The following is a 16914-nucleotide window of genomic DNA, read 5'->3' as shown; positions in this document are numbered from 1 at the left end:
ACATTGGATTTTTTAAATTAAATACATTTTTCTTTTTAAATAAATGAACCTATTTAAAATTGAAGTTGGCAACATATGTTAATGCCTAAACTTACTATAATCTCTTAAAAGTATTAAAATTTAAATAAAAAAGTATTCAAACAGTATATGTTTGCTGCCATAGCTTTAAAGAAAGTCAAAGCACTGAACTGATGGAAGTCATTGGCTAAGCACCTGGAACCAGAGTGTGTTGAAATGCGGAACCAGCTTTTGACAGCATTAGCTGCTTCTGCAAGTACAGAGATAATATTTTCTTCATTTCAATTTATTCAGTTAGTTCAGTTTAATGACTCATTCATTCAAATTTGAGAAACCAATTGGGAGCTGAAAAAGCAGAGAAGCTGCTTCTGCTCTTCCAATATACAAAAATGAGGAGGTGTCTGAAGATGAGATGAACTACTTCTAAATCCTGAAGGACATGACCAGAAACAATTCAGTTCGCTAACTGCAGATACTTCCTTTGTTTATAAATCTGTTTTAAATGCAAAATATGTTTTGATAAACTTTATGTATCCAGCACACTTAAGGTATTTTTAACTAATTTTAAAAAGTTTTGTGCATTTTTAATTGAATTCCAATTTCCATTGAAATGTAGTTTGACAAACATCAGAAGTAAAAATATTAATCTAGTAAACCATCTAGAACTGCATCATTCACCATTTTCTAACATAATAAAATGCAAAAATCTGAATAAATGTATGTAAGCTATATAATTGCTTTGAAATAATGTTTATAGATAATGTATCATCCTGGTTAGCAAAAAGAAATACCAAATTTAACCAACCAATGAGAATCACCCTTTCTTTAGAAAAATAACTAAAATGTACAAATGCAAAACAGGATGAAAATTGATTTAAATTGATCCATCGTGTCTGTCACAATGAAGACTTAGACTCTGGATGAGGTATCAGTAGCTTAATCGGTCTAATTTTTGTCACTTCAGTAACCGTCATATTGTGGCTGAGCTTACTTAGCACTAAGGATGAGAAGAGAATACAAATTGTCAGCACACAGGGTTAAATCAGTTTGTCTAAAACTGTTCTAACTTAATTTTAGAAATGAAAATCAGTGGGGCCACATGGCTCACAAGGGTCCAAAAAGAGGCAGAAAATATAGCTGACTCTGAGTTTGTGCCTTCATTGTCTCCTTCCCTCTTTCAGATGTTTGTCCAAATAATCTGGAAAAGAACGCTTAGTCCATCCTTGTGGCAGTGCAGGATTGGGCTCTAAAATATGTTAAAATACTCTATCCATTTTAGTTCAAACTTACATTCTACTCTTTCTCCTTCCCATCATTTGGTTGTGGTGAGCTTTTTCTTCTAGCTACGGGTCATCTGTTTTATAAATAAAAAACGGTACAAAATGCAAAACAGCTTATAGAATACTGAGTGAATACATGTTGCATATCAAAGAAGTATGCACATGTTAGAGGTTGAATGACTCAAGTGGATTGATAATGGGATACAGAGCCTTTCACCTCTAGATTGGTTCTTACCCAAGTTAGTAGTGATCAGAAGCGACCAATGGCTTTTCTGACCTTATCTGATGCAGAGTTAGTGTTTTTCACAAGCGCCGAAGCTTTATATTATAGGGGCTTGAAACATACAAGATGTAAAATGAATTGGTCTTCATCTAGTTCCCTTGGACAAGAGTCACCCTCTTAATTGGCACTTTGTTGGAAGCCTGAGCAGAGTGGTCTAGACTGCATAACCATGGAAACTGAATTACCTTCTCATCCCTTGTGTCCATATGGATATATTTTTATAAAGGAAATGTATACCTTCACAGTTGTATTTATATTTTTGTGTTCTGTACATAAATAAGACCTCATCATTCTTCTGGGGTGTCAGAACAACAAAGTTCATAAGCACTAGGTCACTTTTAAAAGGCCCTGTGCTAGTGAGTGGGCACAAGGAACAATTTTTCTGAATAAACATGGTGTCACAATATTTTAAATTTCCAGGATGAAAATGTTTATTTTCTTGTGTCATCGCAAGATAGTGATCTTAGATTTCGAGACCAGACTTCTGGCTTAAACTGTGCTCTATTCCTTTTATGTCTGTAGTTTTAGATATGAGAAAATGACTGGTTTGACTGATCTGTTCTTAGACTCTTGTTTCCTAGCTAATGTTTTCTGTTCACCTGTTTTGAATTACCCCATCTCATCTGTGCCATCAGTCTGTCTAGTCCACAATCTGGTCTACAATGAAAATAATCATAAAGAGGATAATTGGGAATAACTGTTCCCAATTGTTATAATATCTACTGTTTTACTGTGTCCCTCTGGTCATTTGTACAGTTCTATAAACATGCATTACAAAAGTTTTAATTCTCCAAACCTAAAATTCTGTTTTTAAAAAAATCAAAACTGATATGGACACTGTGAGTAGGGAGGTGCTAGGACTGTTTTTGGAGTATTTTCTGTAACTGGTTCTCAGATGCTATCTCACTACTGAGCCTATTTTTCTTTATAAACCTCTTTCAATAAACTATTTCTATGGACTTGCCCTTAGGCAACTTTAACTGTCATATCTTGAAAACACTGACACTCAAATTTCCTTTTTTTAAAAGATTAGAATGAAGCCATTGTTAGACATTCTTAAATTGTGCTATACAAATTTGTCTTGTGTGTGCAAATGGGCTAGAAGGAAAGCAAAGATGTTTTGAGGTCTCTTCCTATTGCATAAATTTCTCGTAAACAAATAAAACCTTAATCACCTATGCATGGAATATACATGCATTTCTACTACTATAAATACGTGTGTACTGTCAAAACATTACTTCGTTTGTCAAATTCCCTTGAGTGATCTGCTATACGTCCCTATTGGTCTAGATATACCAATGTTCTGTTGTTAATGCAGGTTGTAGGTTTGTGTATTTATTATATTTCATTTCTTTTAGATTTCACATTTCAAGCTCTTGCAAGGAACCTCAAGTGTACATTCATGCTATAGCTGATGCTCGGTGTGTGTTTGACATGGCTGTAAGTAAATATGCTAACATACGATTTAATAGAGGAGTCATCCTACTATATTCTCGCTAATGGAGATAAGAAAAATTCTTTCCTAAAATGTGTATTGCTAGTCTGATAAGGACCCTTCAAATAACAGAATGATTACACACAACTGAATAGTAAATTATAGACCTTACTGAATATTTAATGTGAGACAAATAAAATCTTCCACTAAAACGGATTGTATTTTATAATTTTAATTAAGGGCCAATGGGTGGTGGTGTTTTTGTTTTGTTTTGTGGTGGTGGTGGTTTTTTTTAAAGTCCAAGATCTCAACTCGAGCAGAATACAGTTAAGAATTTATTGTAAATTCTTTCTAAGTTAAGCTTTCTTAACTTAGCTTTCTAAGTTAAGAATACATTGTAAAAGTAAACTAAAATGTTTATCTACCAAGACCAGTGAACAGGTTTTGTTTTCTCTGCATGAGATGAAATCACTACCAACTGAACAATGCATGTGGCTGCCTTCCTTATGTTGCCGTATATAATTATGTCATTGGGTTTTGCGGTGGGGAGGAACAGAACTCTGATCCTCTTGGCAAAAAGGAACTGACTTGTTGACACTGGTAAATTAATTTGTTGTTTTAGGCTATAAATGTATACTACTTGTGTTAAGGAAACAGATTTTTGTATTGAAAATATTTCTCTTCACTTTAAGTGAGAAAGAAAAGTTTAAGCTCGACTTCAGCAAAATCCAAGATCATGACCTTACTGTGATTATTGCAAAATTATTGATGTGATTAATTACACAAGGAAGACAGTTGAAGTTCCCACAGCAGTTTTAACTCTGCCCCCTTGTGCATATGCATTACAAGAGTGGCTTTCATTACATTATCACACCATGCAGCCATTTATATTATACATAATATTATGTGCATCTAACGTTAAAAACATGTAATTCTTTTCCACTAGATTGTAGTAAAGTATTTGCTGAACAGTGTATTGCACTGTCAAGTTTTGTGAGAAAAGACTCTTCTACTGCATACTCAGAGGCCAAATTAAGGTTGCTTTACTTTAGAATTGCTTGATTTATTTAGTCTCTTTACTAATATTGCAGTAATGTTTAATGTAGAATAATACTAGGTATAACCGGAGTGAATTGTTCTCTGGAATACTCTTTACTGTATTTAAGATGTCACAATTTCACATTTAAAGCATGAGCATACAATATTGAATGAGATTGGAGAGCTCGTCAATAAAAACTTTAATTTCTATTGTCTGCATACTTAAAGGCCTGTCTATACTTCCTTTTAGGAAGAATTTGGCTTTAAGATGAACATGTTGGACATTGGTGGGGGCTTCACAGGTTCAGAACTTCAGCTGGAAGAGGTATGCAACTCAGTGGAAGTTAGAACTAGCTTGCCTTTCATTTGTCGGTTTGGAGTTTTTGACATGTCAGTTTCCAGCTAATATTGATAGTTAAAACCTGGATTGACAGTAGATTTAAAACCATGGGGATGGACTGGATTATATGCCACAATTGCACTGTGGAGTCATTAGCAGAGAATTAGTACAGATCCATGAAGTCCTGCTAGTCTCTCAATTCTGATTCAACCAATGTTACATAAATTAGTCACAAAATTGTCCCTCAGGTGCTAAGGATTTACAGATGAGAGAAACAGTAACCATTCTAAATTGACAGCAAACCAAAGCCTCAGTTATCCTTGTAATTTTTAAAATTTGCATGCTTCTTACCATGAAGATTTTAGCCCTTTCTTCTGGAGGCAGTTCTTTTTACTGTGTTCATAGTGGATGAATACTGACCTGCTGCTGCAGCTGGAATTTTCAGTATTTTGGTTTAGAACTGAAGACATAATGCATCAGCTGGACATTTGCTTTAATGAGCCAAATTAAGGTTGCTTTACTTTACATCTGGCTTCTGCTTTGCATCCCACAATGCACCGTGAGAAATCCCGGAATGCACACTGCTCAGCAGCAAAGGACAATGCAATACCTCCAAGAATGCCAGCAAGCCTCCCTCATGTGTATACAGTGAAACACACTGACAGAGAGCACACCATCTACACTGAAGAGTGACAGTGGCATAGCTACATTTTTTTTAGGGATGTTAAAAATCCACGCCCCTGAGAGACGCAGTTAAGCCAACCTAAAGCCTAGTGAGGACAGTGCTAGGTCAACAGAGAAATTCTTCCATTGACCTAGCTCCACCTCTCAGGGAGGTGGGTTACCTACAGCTATGGCAGAACCCCTCCTGTTGCTGTAGTAAGTGTCTACATTGAAGCATTTTAAGTGTAGACAGAGCCTCATTTGATCTCTGGTTTGGTGTCATGACCTGGTCACTAGTGAATAATGGCGATTTAGACTGATCACTGTATTTTGTGTACTCTTAAAGATAAACTCCCAAAGCCTAGGTTGCTGAAATGAATAGGTTCAAACAGCTAAAATCATTAATAGAACTTTGAAAATTGCCTACTTAGTCCGTGTTTGCCTTATCAAGCAGCTGTGGACAAGTCATGCAAGACTATGGCATTAATATTGAAGTTAAAAATCAGATTAATGTTGGGTAAATTCAGAGAATACCATCTGTTTCTTTATTTGTCAAGATGCAAAACTGTAGTTGACCAAATTGCTCTGTTTTGTTTTTGTTTTTTAAATGCAACCCTGATGCACTTCATGGATTCGTAAATAATTTTACATCTGTTGTACTACAACCACTTTGAAATTACTTAAATGGGTGATTCGGTCATTTGGATGACTTGGACTTAACTGGAGACTGAAGATAATGATACTTAACTCCTTTGTAAAGTGCTTTGAGATCTACTGATGAAAAGCACTATATAAGAGCTAGCAATTATTATTAGGTGCCTAGGTATGGCATCAGTATCCCAAAAGTAACACCCATTTTATTTTTGTAAATCTTAACTGTGGTGTCTGAGACTTGATTCAGCAAAGGCCCAATATGGGTAGTAAAAATCAGCTTGTGGCCAACTCACCAGCACTGTAAATTGTTGGTTGGGAATTTGTGACAGAGGACTTCTGTGTCTTGATTTATCAATCAAGCACCTTTCACAAGAACTGTAAATAAAACTTCAAAATAAATCAGATGAGCAATCTAAACATTAGCTGTGACTTCAATTTCCTAGGTTAATCATGTCATCAGTCCATTGTTGGATGTCTACTTTCCTGAAGAATCCGGTGTTAATGTGATTGCAGAGCCTGGATGTTACTATGTTTCATCTGCATTTACTCTAGCAGTTAACATCATTGCAAAGAAAGCTGTTGAATATGATAAATTTCTTCCCTCTGGAAGTAAGCAACTTTTTTTTTTTTGTACATGTGTGAATCAGTACAAATAAGTCTCCATTTTTGTCAGCATAGCTCAATTTTATGTGTCGATCATGAATTATGCTTTTTTTTTATATTTTTTTCTATTCAGTAACTGGCTCATACTTGAGTCTCAGTCTATTTTTTAAGGTTCTGTCCCTATGTTAATCTTAGGCTTGACAGAATTAAGTGTTGATTTTTTAAAAATAATTTTGACTGATAATACTGATGTTTGTTTTGAAGCATATTTTTTTCATTTATATATAATTTAAATTTTCACATTTGTGGGATATTATGCGGCGTGGTCAGACAATACTTACTTTGTTATAGTAGATGTTGAGTTTCAAAAAGTCCAAATTTTTTATAACTGTGAAAACAAATTATCAACATCACATGTCAAAATATATTAAATGAATATCGTTAATCAAACTCTAAATTTCTCAAGCAGCGCTTTTCTTTCTTTGCCTATCTGTACACTTTGTTATCATTGGTGGAAATATTTTTTCATCAGTTGGTGTGTGTACAGTAAAAGACATTTACTGATAAAAATCTAATCCTTCCAAGCCTGGTTAATCTGCACCTCTGTTCATTTTCTGTTTTCTGGGTTTGTTTGGCATTGCTGGTTGTTTCCTCACTAGTAAATAGATGTGACTCATTTATGATCTTCAGGCATCCTATCAGCATATAATTAAAGCTGAATTAGGGGAAGATGGAAGAACATGCATTGGAGCTACTATTGTCCCTCTTGTACTAAAAATGGAATTTTTGGATGTTTTCAGTAATGACTAGAATATTAAGTATGCAAAATGTGTCCTTAAGCATAGCCTTTAGGGGTAGGCTTGAATTGATATTGTAGTCTCATAATTACACTTCTTATCCCAGTGCATGTTTTACGTACTCTTGGGTGTCGGGGGGGAATTAACTGTTACAGAGGATTGCAAATTGAATGTTTATTATAAAAATATGTAACCATTTTTCTTCCAGTGGAGCAAACCAGGAGTGATGATGAGCCAATCTTTATGTACTACATGAACGATGGTGTTTATGGTTCTTTTGCAAGTAAATTGTCTGAGAAATTTAATACCATCCCAGAGGTTCACAAGGTGAGTCTATATCATATTCTTACAGAATTTACAAAGCATTATTCTTTTGCAGGGAAATTCTGCAGATCCATTACAATGGATCTTACTCCTGTTTGCAGCTTCTTTGGAGCAGTACTGCCCCAATCACAGGCGCAAGTGGCCACAACCCTGAAGACCCAGCCACTTCTAGCCAGTTTGAACTGCCTCCAGCAGCTGCAGGAGGGCTTTACCAGATGACCTGCTCAGAGCAACAACCAACCAAACAAAAAGGATTCTAAGTATTACTGGGCTTTTATTTGGCCTTGGAAAGGGTGTAGGTGGGGGGAGGAGTTGTGCTCTGCAGCAGGCTTGCTGAAACACCTTTTCCCCCCGCCCCGTTTTTATACCAGGGTTGCTGGCTGCAGAAGTTTCCATTGTAACCTTTCTGGACATGCCGCTCTGGTGGAACAGCTTCAAGGCAATTAGAGGAATAGAGAAGTTGGAGGAAAAGGGCACAAAAATGTCTGGGCTAACTGGACCCCACTTAGCATAGTCGGCTATGCCAGAACTGCCTGGCCAGCTGAACTCAGCTTGTTTTGCCACTCAGCCATGCACTACTTGCCTGACTAATGGGACCCTGCTCATTGCAGGTCAGCTATGCCCCATACTGCCAGTCCTGGAGGGCTGAGGTAGAGAACAGCCCAGACGTGGAGGAACAAGCAGCAGTAAAGGGCCTCTTACTTGTTTCTAATTTACTTCACCCTCTTTAACAAGGTGGGAGTCATCCCTTATGGAAGCCTGCCTTGCCCATCCTAGGATTCAGTGAGACAACATCGGTGTTAACTGTTGTGTAGCACTACAGGGCCCACTAGGGGATTTAGTAAGACAAAAGGGCTGTGCCATGTGATTATTTTCCCTGCTCCTTCCACAGGCAGGGATTTAAGGAGCTTCTATAACATTCAAGGGCTCATCTCAAAATAATGTTATTTCTGTAGCACAGCAGGTGCAGTTCTTTCCCCTGATCCCCTCTTTGTTGATATTCTATTACCATAGGTAAGGCTAAGATTACGTCACAGAGGTCATGGAATCTGTGACTTCCAGAGACCTCTGTGACATTTTCTGCTTCAGCCAGGGGCTGGAGCTGGCAAGGGCCCCCACAGCTCCCAACCGCTGCGGGGTGGGGCTGCAGCTCCCAACCGCTGCGGGGTGGGGACAGACCCCCACATCTCTGAGCACCTTGGGGGCCACGGACCTGCGCTGAGTGCTGGACCCACCCCTCCCTATTTTGTCAGTTATTTTTCGTAAAAGTCAGGGACAGGTCATGAGCTTCTGTGAATTTCTGTTGATGGCCTGTGAGCAGTCTGACTTTTACTAAAAGTAACCGTGACAAAATCTTAACCATAGGCTGCTGAGGCCACTCTTCTTTTGTCCTATAGAGCAAGGGATAGGCAATACTCAGCAGCTGCCCCCCCCCACCCCTTAGAGTTAATTTCTCTTGCTTTTTCTTCCCTATAAATCTGAGAAGAACATAAAAGGCACACTATGGACTCTGGCCACAGGTGTCACTCCTCCACAGAGGAAATTTCTAAGGCTTGATTTTTCCTAGTAAAAAGGAGGAGAAAAAGGTGCAGGGACTTCCTTCTACTTGTAGGTCACCACAATACAGGAAGAACTCAGTTTTTGTTTTTTTTTTCTTTTGAGGAGTAATCAGAAACCATTCTCAGGAGTATTTGGTGGGGACTCTGTATGCCTCCAGATAAGCCCCTACAAAAGGAAACATGGGGAGTGTGAGGGAAGGGGAATTAGTTCATCCACAAACAAATTTGTGATAATTTGTACTCCCAACGTTGATGCAGTCCTCATGTTAAAGAAATTGATAGTGTTTATATAAACACTATAATTTAAAAAACAACCCCCAACCCTTTTGTGCCTCCACATCTTGGACTAGAACCAGGCATACGTGGCCAGACTACCTATTGAACATTGTGTCATTAAGAACAGAAGATCCTTCAGACCAGCAGCCTGGTTGAGAGATTTCCTTAACCCTCTCACATCAGAACAGCCTGAGATTTACAGTAAGAGCAATGAGCTAAACTTAGTCACACCACCAGCTCTGCCTGAGGCTATGGAAGTCCAATCAGGTACTGGTTACTGCTGAGTAGCACAGGGAGCACACGCTTTTTGTGACTATAAACAAAGCTGTCATGGAAACCTGCTTACATAAAATAATTTAAAAAACGTACTAATCATGTAAGGAGCCCTGATAACTCAACAGGAGAAACAGACTCTTCTTTGGGTCTTGGCACTCTTTGATCCAGCTAAGACTTATAGGAGGGATGCCCAGCTAGCTGATTGATACACAAAGTGGCACAAGAGACAGAGATGATACAGCAAGAAAACGCTCTGCCTTTTTCAAGCAAACATGATTACAAGGTGATAATATATGATGTAGTTTCCCAAATAGAGGGCATATAGAAAGAAATTTGTAGTGGTGGATCAATGCTACATCAGAAGAATGAATCTTAGGCAGATAAATCCAGTCCAGCTTACCAACTTCCTGCTCCCCCCCCCTTTTTTTTAAGCTGACAAACACCAGAATATAAAGACTGCAGTATATTGTCTGCTTCAGAATGGGGTAATTGGGCTCCCAGAGAACAAGAAGGCTTAGACTTCTACTCCATCTGCTTCCAGGACCAAGTTCCAAAGAGTGGAAGTTCTTGAATGGATTTTCTCCAAAGTCACAGGTCAGGATGGAGACCCTAAGTTCTACCACTGCACCAGCTTTTCATCATTAATTGATCTGAAGAACACCTATCTACACATTATTATGCAACCCTCCCGGAGGAGATATTAGCATCATGTGCAACAGACTCACCATTACCCATATACTCCTTTATTCTTTGGCCTACCTGCCTTTCTGAGGCTGTCCTCCAAAGTGCTTTAACATTGTTTCTGCTCAAGCAGAAAAAGGTTCTTGTATACACGTGCTCAGATGACCTGTTCATCAGAGCACTGTTCCTGGAAAATGCCCACACAAGAGAGTCACCATACAGTCCAGATTCTTTCCTGTCAACATCACAAACATCTAAATGATGGCGCTATTACTTCTGGGAATAGTTATAGCTATCAACCTCCACTCCAAGCCAGTGGTCAGAAAGCACAGTGTTCTTCGTTCTCCAGTCACATCTAACAGGGCTCTGATGTCTTGGATAAGAACAGAAGTCTCTCTAGGAACAACATACTGTTGAGAGACTCCACATGGTTTTTCTCCATAAATTTCTTGAGCATGTAGGACTGTCCTTTTTGTGCCATTGCCGGGGTACTTGGAAGAAAGGGTATGTTGCAATGAGGAGATTGGTGGAGAAAACCTATACCAGCTTCAAGAGCAGGAAACCTCATTCAGGGAACAAATTTCATCCAAAGTTAATGCAAGAACAGACTTCCAACACAGTATCAAGTGGATCAAAATAATTAGGCCTTAAGAGCTGTCCTGATCAGCCAAAGTGTAGCGGTGATCCCTTACAACACTTCAGCAATAGCTTTAAACAAGGACAAAGGTACCAGATCCTCAGCCTGGATGAGCATCTAATCTTTGCTGTTCCTGGCTGCATATTTTGAAAAGAGCAAAAAAAATCTTCTGTATATTCAAGCACTACATATAGAATGAATAAATAAATATAGCACCTGATTAAAGTAAAGGAAAAATCCAGGAAAGTGGAGGCTACAGCCTAAGGTCTTTGAGTGGAGTCAGCCCTGAGTCACCAGTGTGTTAATGGACATATCTGCAGGCAGAACCCAGCAAAGACGAGTCTCCTTTCTGATGAATAAATTAATAGGCTGCAGCCATGATTATGCACCTTTCTTCCAAGGCCAAAAGCCTGACTTTCTGTTTCTGATCACAACACTCTCCAGGACAAACAAACAAGGCAGAAGTGAGCCATGGTGACCCCCACGCTGTCATGGGAAATCCTGGGTCTCATGTATAATTCAGGTGGCAACCCCACTCAGCTATGTCTCCTCTATAAAAAGAATCTGCTCCCAAGGACAAAATTCTGTACCCAAGCCCAGAAAATTAAATCTTAACTACATTATGTGAGAGGTATCAATTAAAATAGGATATTCAGATGTGTTAACACTACCTCTTTAGCCCTGAAAAAGTATTTTTACAAACAGGGCATCTTCAAGGGCCTGGTCTGTGTGTCGTGTTACGTTATTGGCCTGCATGGAACAGGCAAAGCATGCCTCCCACCAACAATAACTGGTGCTCATTCATTCAGAGTCACTCATCTCCCTGTCTTCTCATTGTTCCTGTTTTCCCTTCATGGAAATGCACTGCTTTTAGACACCCTGTTGTAATGGCTCTGTGGACTTTCCCTGTGAAAAATACGAAAACTTACCTTATCTTTTCTCAAAAGTTTCCTTTCTTCCAGTAGTAAAAGTCCACAGATCCAACCCAGCACAAGGACTGTGGTCTGAGGTAGGCTTAAACCATCACATTCGCCTCCATTTTGGGGGGGACACACTATATATTTCCTTGGGGTGGAATTTGAAGTTGGGGGCATAATATATTTGGGGTGGAATTTCAAGTTGCTCTGCAGCAGAAAATGTTTATGAATTCTTATCTGTTAACCTGTGAATTAACCTTTAGAGGACTTTGCACTACAAAACATCTTTGGAAGTATCTTGAACTGGCTAGGTCTTTAGGGGTATGGCCACTCCCAGACTGCCTGATTGACAAGGCTTTTCTGCCCCAAGAAACTGCAAGCAGGTGTGAGACCTATTGTAATGGATCTGTGGACTTTTCCCCTAGAAGAGAGGAATTTTTCAGATATAAGAACATTTATATTACTTTTTTAATGTGTCTGTAAAACTTTCTTTTGCCTTAAACTAAAGCCTGACTTGACTGGATTGTTTTTGTAGAAATACAAGGAAGATGAGCCTCTGTTTGCCAGCAGCCTTTGGGGTCCATCCTGTGATGAGCTTGATCAAATCGTGGAAAACTGTCTTCTTCCTGAGTTGAGTGTCGGAGACTGGCTGATCTTTGATAATATGGGTTCTGGTACCTTGGGTCAACAGTCTGCCTTTAATGATTTTCAGAGGCCACCAGTTTACTACATGATGTCTTTCAATGACTGGTAAGATGATGTTCTCAATATTTGCAGTGGTAGTTGCACTCAGCTTTCCCCCCCGAAAACATTTAAACATAATCCTACAGTTGGATGCATGGTATTGATATAGGAAGATTTATTTCAAAAATCAACTTACTTCATTTTTCTTTTTTACAATGCTACCACACTGTTTCACCTTTCAAACTGGACTACATTAACATGGACTAGGTATTCTCACCAGCAGTGTCCATGCAGGGCAGTTAGAGCACAATGGTTTGGAGTGCTCTACAGTCCACAGCCCCATAGTCTACCCTGTGGTGCGATGGAGACGAGTCTTTCATTTAAGACAATAGTAGAATGCATACAGTTGTAGGTATTGCTTTGCTGGCTGATGAGTCTCTGTGCAACTGTCCAATGTGTTAAAAGGAAGTGTTGTGATAAGCACAGCCTATGTAACATATATTCACCAGTAAATACCTCAATGCGAGTATTACTAAAGTGGAAAAGGTGAACTTAATCTTAAGTCTGCCAAATAATTTTTTTGTTCGACTGAATACTGAATTTAATGCTGGTTTCCAATGTTAAGCCGCCATGAGAACTTTAAACTCTCAGGTCTATGCTTCCTGAACATACCTCTGTTATACTTTCTGCTGTAGGTATGAGATGCAAGATGCTGGAATTACTTCAGACACATTGATGAAGAACTTCTTCTTTGTGCCTTCTTGCATTCAGCTGAGCCCAGAAGACAGCTTTTCCACTGCAGCTTAAACAGGCAGTAACGCTTCATGTAGACTTGCAGTTGCAAGCCTGTAGTTTGTCTGGTCAACATTCCACTGTGGAATTAAAATGGAACAATCTTGAATTCAACTCGTTCTCTTCAAAACTTGAAAATTAGTAATAGCCAATTGGGACCAGGCAAAACCAGCTACAACTACAATTCACTGGGGGTGGGAGGGTTAAATAATAATGTCCAGATTTAAACTTGCCAGTTCGTTCAACCCCTGAGCGTTTAAATAAAATATGCAACAAAATGGATGACTTAGTCGAGATGGAAACCCATCACTTGGGTTCTCAGTTAAACAGTTTACATACAAGTACACAGTTTTTATACAAAGGATTCCTGTTAGAAAGTCTTGTAAAGTTATTGTCTTTCACCCAGATATATCAAATGTCAGTGGGAGACTAGTGTGACTTCATTAGAGATGTTCAGTGTATTTAGTGTGTAAATTTGTGCTTTGAACTGTAGTTCAATAAATGTAAAATTGCATCATAGTATTTGTTGTATTTGACCCTTGACGTAACCCGTGTATGATTGCAATAAAACTTTGTGTAGATTTTTTTTTTCCCAGGCTCTCTTTGTGAGAGGGACTAGATAGCAGTGAAATGGATATGTAGATTGTTTTGAAAGGATTTTTTTTTTTCTTCCAGCCTATTTCAGGTTTAGGTTGGCAGAACATTAATGAATAATTAATTTAAGTTTGGTGAACTAGTGTGAAGGGAAGTTCAGATAAGTTCCTGGAAAGCTGAAATGCAGTTTGTGATGTTGCTTCAACATAAACTAAATTATATTAACATTTCTAACACCAAAAATAGCAAACCTTCAAGACAACAGTAGTGAATAGCAGTACCTAGGAGAGGTAGCTGTAGCTAGAATGCATGTAGAACCCATGTAGATTACAGCTGTACTGAATGTTAAATAGAAATGTCAGGTCCCTTTTTTTGAACCAGCTTTATAGAAAACCTTCAACTAGTCCTGTACAGCATTAAGTCTTTGTAATAGAAGGGCTACATGTCTTCAGAAACCTTGATGCTCTTTTGCACTGTACTTTGTGTATTTAAGTAACAGCAAAGCACACCAACTATATATGCCAACTAATCTTAACTGAAGCTGTTAGTGGAATTACTTGTTCTGTTATTAAAGCATCTTGATTCTTTTCTCCCGTCCTCCCCTTTTTCATTTTAACTTATTTTTCTTGCTAATCTGAAACTGTTAGTCAGCCATGAGTATTTCACAATCCTATTAAATCCTGGATCCCTGAATCAAAAGGATTAATTAGAAAATGGAGATTATTTTTTTAGCTCCTTACCCGGAGTTGTGAAATTTCCACCTGACATGTACACATGCATTTAACATTAGTGCTAACTGGCAGGAAATCCAAGTTTGCAGTTCAGAAAGGCTAAGAATACATAATATTTTATACCTTTAAAGGTGGAAAGAAAGTGAGTTTATCATGGAATGATCCTTTCACCTTGGACTTCCAGCGCCAAGGGCTTGCCTACACACAGTTCTAGATCTGTAATTACATTCACAGTAGGGAATTGTACCATGCTGTTTCTCAATTGATAGAATAGTGTAGGCCAGCCTTAAGGGAAGCACTAAGATACCTAAATACTTCTGAGGATTTGGGCCTAAGTACCATTGAAATCAGTGGCTGTTAGGTGCTTAAATACCTTTGCACCTCTGGGCTTAACTGTCTTGTGCTTTTTGAGTTAATGAATTGTTCCTGTCTTTTGAAGGGATAGACTGAAGATGGTCATGTTATAAGAATTATTTATGGGGGTTAATACATTGGGAGTTAGTTTCTTATGGAAAATCTAGCCATCAGACCAAATTTCTCTAGGTTTGAAAGAGTCCATGTACTCTAGTCCTCCAATGGCAGGTTTGGCTGAAACCCTAAACAAATATAAAACATCAGCTAGGGTTATCTGAGATCATGTTGAAAAATTCTGCTGTGGAGCCTTAAGGAGAATTGTTTTATGTTGAACTTACAGCTCAGTTGCAAATTCCTTTGTAAATGTTATGGTGGTCACTTCAGACATATCTATTGTATATGAAGACAGTTTGCCATAAAAAAAATTAAGTTTGAACCCAGTATGTATTTCAATTTGATGCTAAAAATTGTTACCATCATTTGTTTACAATATTGTAATCTCAATTCAAACGTTAAAATATAAACCTGAATGATTTCTATATAGTAATTGAACTGTAATGTAGCTTTGTCATGCTGAATACACATCTACAACTTCTTGCTCAGTGGCTCAGAAAACTACTCTTGTGGACCTTGGTATGAATACAGTGGGGATTTTAAACCATTAATTTCCATGATAATATTCAAGCGCTGTTTCAAGTACACTGGAATAATCATGTATGTCCCAAACAGGCTCAGTGTTACACCATACCTATGTTCACAAAACTATTAAACTATAAAGCCCAAGATCTACTGCTGCTTAACAGGCCCTACCACCAGCACCCTCAAACGGCCCTCACTGTGTGGCAGGAGGTGAGTGAAAGAGGCTCCCCTACATCAGTTCTTAAGATAAATAAGAGTAAGGCCCTAGTACTTACCCGAGAAGATACTGTCATCCCTGCAAGGGAGATGGGACCCAGAAATGGTAGACCCTGACTTTTGTTGCTCATGGAGTAGATCAGGGTACCTGCTGCCACCTCTCTGGGAAGGAAGGTAGGCCCACAGTCACTTCAGGTGCTGGACAGGGTGGGGGGCAAGCTGTGGCATGCCAATGGCACTTGATAGTCTTAATCCATTCCTGCCTGTGGTGAACAACCAAGCCTTTTAAGTATTCAGCCCTTCAGTTCACACAAATAATAGCCTAAACTTATTACTTTAGATCAGTAGTTTTCAAACTTTTCTACTTGTGACCCCTTTCACATAGCAAGCCTCTGAGTGCTTATAAATTAAAAAACACTTTTTAATATATTTAACACCATTAGAAACGCTGGATGCAAAGCAGTGTTTGGAGTGGAGGCAGACAGCTCGCGACCTCCCATGTAATAACCTTGCAACCCCCAGTTTGAGAACCCCTGCTTTAGATCATCTCCTTTCCTACCTGAAGCCAACTAGAATCTGCATCCTGAGAGTTTCCATGGTAAAATGCAATTAGCTATAAACCCATTTTTTATTAAAACCCTTCTTAAAAAGATGGTGGTCATGCAGGCATACCATTTACTACTGCAGTATTATAGAGTCAAAGATTTTAAGGTCAGATGGGACCATTATGATAGTCTAGTCTGACCTGCACAATGCAGGGCACAGTATATCACCCACCCACTCCTGTAATAAACCCCTAACCTATGTCTGAGCTATTGAAGTCCTCAAATCATGGTTTAAAGACTTCAAGGTGCAGAGAATCCTCCAGCAAGTGACCCGTGCCCCACGCTGCAGAGCAAGGCGAAAAATTCCTTCCCGATCCCAAATATGGTGATCAGCTAAACCCTGAGCATGTGGGCAAGACTCACCAACCAGACACCCAGGAAAGAATTCTCTGTAGTAACTCAGATCCCGCCCCATCTAACATCCCATCACAAGCCATTGGGCATATTCAAAGATCAATTAATTGCCAAAATTAGGCTATCCCATCATACCATCCCCTCCATAAACTTATCAAGCTTAG

The 16914-nt window shown here is 38.7% G+C and overlaps 1 protein-coding gene across 2 annotated transcripts in view; it reads left to right on the top strand.

The window, feature by feature from the left end:
• The window catches only part of AZIN1 (antizyme inhibitor 1), a 54038-nt gene extending 40200 nt beyond the window's left edge, over positions 1-13838 (top strand). For both annotated transcript variants that reach the window (XM_024208940.2, XM_024208941.2), the window contains exons 7-12: positions 2940-3021; positions 4305-4379; positions 6155-6320; positions 7320-7438; positions 12317-12531; positions 13161-13838. In XM_024208940.2, coding sequence (XP_024064708.1) covers positions 2940-3021; positions 4305-4379; positions 6155-6320; positions 7320-7438; positions 12317-12531; positions 13161-13272 — 769 coding nt within the window. In that variant the 3' untranslated portion in view covers positions 13273-13838. The remainder of the gene's footprint in view (positions 1-2939; positions 3022-4304; positions 4380-6154; positions 6321-7319; positions 7439-12316; positions 12532-13160) is intronic.
• Positions 13839-16914: the final 3076 nt, after the last annotated feature.

This window comes from Terrapene carolina, unplaced genomic scaffold (assembly GCF_002925995.2).
Source record: "Terrapene carolina triunguis isolate 2854851 unplaced genomic scaffold, T_m_triunguis-2.0 Scaffold58, whole genome shotgun sequence".
Taxonomy (NCBI): domain Eukaryota; kingdom Metazoa; phylum Chordata; order Testudines; family Emydidae; genus Terrapene; species Terrapene triunguis.
The sequence above is the reverse complement of the archived record's forward strand: the minus strand, read 5'-3'. Positions and strand labels throughout refer to the sequence as shown.